At 63.7% G+C, this 2,824-nt stretch overlaps 1 protein-coding gene across 1 annotated transcript; it reads right to left on the reverse strand.

Moving 5' to 3' along the window:
* On the reverse strand, window positions 1–2,671 carry CIART (circadian associated repressor of transcription). Its single transcript, XM_021376564.1, has 5 exons — window positions 2,031–2,671; window positions 1,386–1,653; window positions 1,118–1,193; window positions 644–722; window positions 1–521 (listed from the first exon to the last, which is right to left on the reverse strand). The coding sequence occupies exons 2-5, from the start codon at window positions 1,614–1,616 to the stop codon at window positions 233–235; spliced, it is 675 nt and encodes a 224-aa protein (XP_021232239.1). The 5' UTR covers window positions 1,617–1,653; window positions 2,031–2,671; the 3' UTR covers window positions 1–232.

Consider the following 2,824-nt stretch of genomic DNA (forward strand, 5'->3'; position numbering starts at 1 on the left):
GGGTTGGGGGGGTGGCCCTGCTGCGTGTCTGTGGGGTTGGGGCAGGGACCCAAAAAATCCACTTCGTTCAAGGTCGTCCTCACAGTCCAGGGATGGGGCGCTGCCTCCTGCCCCCGCTTTCAAAACAATAATTAAAAAAGAAACCCAAACAAACAATTAAAAAAAAAAAACAAACAGAAAAAGGCAAAAAAATAAACCCCAAAACCAAGAAGGAATCCGGTGCTGGGGACTGTCACACGTCTGGCGCTGCGGGGGGCGTGGGGGCCCCAGTCCGGGCGGGGAGGGGGCACTTGGGGTGTGTTGTCCCTGTTGGTGTCATCTCTGATGTCACCCCTGATGCAGTCCCCGATGTCCCCCCCGATGTCCCCGATGTGGTGCCGTCCCCGTGTGCGCTGCGGCGGTCGCGGAGGAGCAGGAGGACCCCGACGGGGTCGGGCTCAGGACTGGATTTGGGGGCGACGTGGGGGAACCACACCTTGAGCATCACCTCCACCTGCAGCAGGGTCCCCAGGTAGCGCGCGCTGTGGGGTGGAGGGGGCCCGTCAGCCCCCAGCCCCACATCGGGAGCATTTGGGGGCTGCGGAGCCCCTCACGGAGAGGAGATCCTTGGGGTGTTTTGTTGTTTTGGGGGGTGGGTACTCACCCCATTTCGGGTTTCTGCAGGACGCCGATGATCCGCTGGATCCTGTCCATGGCCACGCTCTGCTGGAAGCTGCTGAGCCCTATGGGGCGGGATCCCCCCATGCCATAAATCCCTGTCCCATGGGGTGAGTTTGGGGATGCCATGGGGCCACGGGGATGGAGCTCCCTTCCATAAATCCCCATTCCAAGGGACAATTCTGGAGACACCGTGGGGACTTGGGAACGGAACAACCATGCCACAAATCCCTGTCCCGTGAAGTGGACACAGGGATGCAGGGATGGAGACCCCATACCATAAATCCCAGTGCTACGGAGAGGTTTTGGGGTCACTGTATAGGCTGGCATGGGGATGGAACCCTTGTGCCATAAGTCTCCATCCCATGGGAGGGGTGTTGGGGACACTATGGGGACGTGGTGGTGGAACTCCCATGCCGTGAGTCCCCATGCCGTGGTTTTGGGGTCCTGGGGCACCCACCTTTGTCGTAGCGCCCCATGCGCAGCCCATTGAGCAGCTCCGTCAGGGGGCGGATGAAGCCCCGCAGCTCCCGGCACTGCGAGGAGGAGGAGGAGAAGGATGAAGGCCACCGTCCCCATGAAGCCTCCAACAACCCCCCTCCCCCCCCCGCAGACACCCCAAAACCGCTCAATGAGGAAACGGAGGCAGAGCACTCTAGGGACCGATCCCCAGCCCACACCACAATGGTTTTGGGGTCAGCATTACTTTTTTTCCTTCAAAAACTCACTTTTTGGGCAAAGAGGCGGTCGCCGTCGCTGGGGGGGGTGGTGCTGTGCCGGGGACCCCCGTCCCCATCCCTCGGCCGCTTCGCACCGCGCGGCACCAGGGGCAGCTCCGGGTCCCCCCCCGCCCTCCTCTTGCGGCCCCGCTCAGACCTGGGGGGCCCTGGGGGGGCTCTGGGGGGGGTCTCAGTCCCGATGCCATCACCAGAACTGGGGGAGTGCCGTGAGGGCTCCATGGGGGCCCCAAAACGCAGCTCCTGGGGTTGGAGTCACCTGGAAATGGGGAAATCAATGGGAGAAGGGGCATCCACATCTTTTTATTGTCCTTCTTAAGAATCTTTTTTATTTTTTTGTCTATATTTTTAACCTTTTCCGTCTTTTCTTCACCTTTTCTTCTTTTACCCTTTTTATCCTTTTTTTTTCCTTCATTTTTTTAACCTTTTTTTTTTCCTGTCGTTTTTTCATTCATCTTTTATTATTATTATTTTTTAAAATAATTTTCCCTTTCCCAGAGGAGCGGCTCCAGCCATCTCCTCCCGGCCCCCCCGCTCCTTTATACTCCCATCCCCCCCCCGGTTCCCCGTTCCCGGTTCCCCTCCCCCGGTACCGGTACCCCTCACCCCCTCTCCCGGCGCCCCGCACCCACCCACCTGCCGGCGGCAGCCGCTGCGGCGGGGCCGTGCCCGCGCGGTGCCACTCTCCCCGTCCCGCCGTCCCCGTCCCGCTCCCGGTAGCGCTGTCCCGGCACCGGCGCCGGTTCCGCCCCGGCTGCGGCTGCCCCACGCGTACACGTGCGCGGCCGCACGTGCCTCTGCCGTCGCCCCGCCCCCTGCGCTCCTATTGGCTGTCGCACTCCTGGTAGTGGGCGGAGCCGCCTCTAGCAGTCACGCCTCTTCTCCCTGATTGGCTCGCACTGCAGCACGCCGTGCCCAATGCGGACGCTGCCCCGCGGCGATTGGTTGGGAGGGTGGGGCCGTGGCCACGCCCCTCCATGTGGCGAGGCGGCGGTGCGGCGCGACACAGCGCCCCCTGCCGGGCGGCGGACACAGCGCCGGGCGTGGCGGGGAGCGGAGAAAGTCTCGGTGGAGCCGGGCCGGGCCGGGTAACGCTACGGGAGCGATCGTTGAGCTCCCACTCGCGGCCCGGTCCCACCGGCACGACGAGACGGACCTCAGCACCGCCCACCTCCCGCTCAGCCAATGGCTGGCGGCTCCGGCTCGGCTCGCGGGCGGCTCAGCCAATGGGAGCGCGGCGTCGCCTCAGCGCCGTTACATAATAGAGTGGGGGGGGAACAGGCGCGTGTGCGCCCACGTGGGGGCGGGGCGTGCGCGGGCGTGGGAACGCGCGTGGGGGGCGCGGGAACGCGCACGGGGATGGGCGGGGCTTTGTCTGAGCGCTCCTCCCCATTCCCCTCAGTGCCCCCATGTGCCCCTCCGAGCAGCCC

This window comes from Numida meleagris, chromosome 24 (assembly GCF_002078875.1).
Source record: "Numida meleagris isolate 19003 breed g44 Domestic line chromosome 24, NumMel1.0, whole genome shotgun sequence".
Classification (NCBI taxonomy): Eukaryota; Metazoa; Chordata; class Aves; order Galliformes; family Numididae; genus Numida; species Numida meleagris.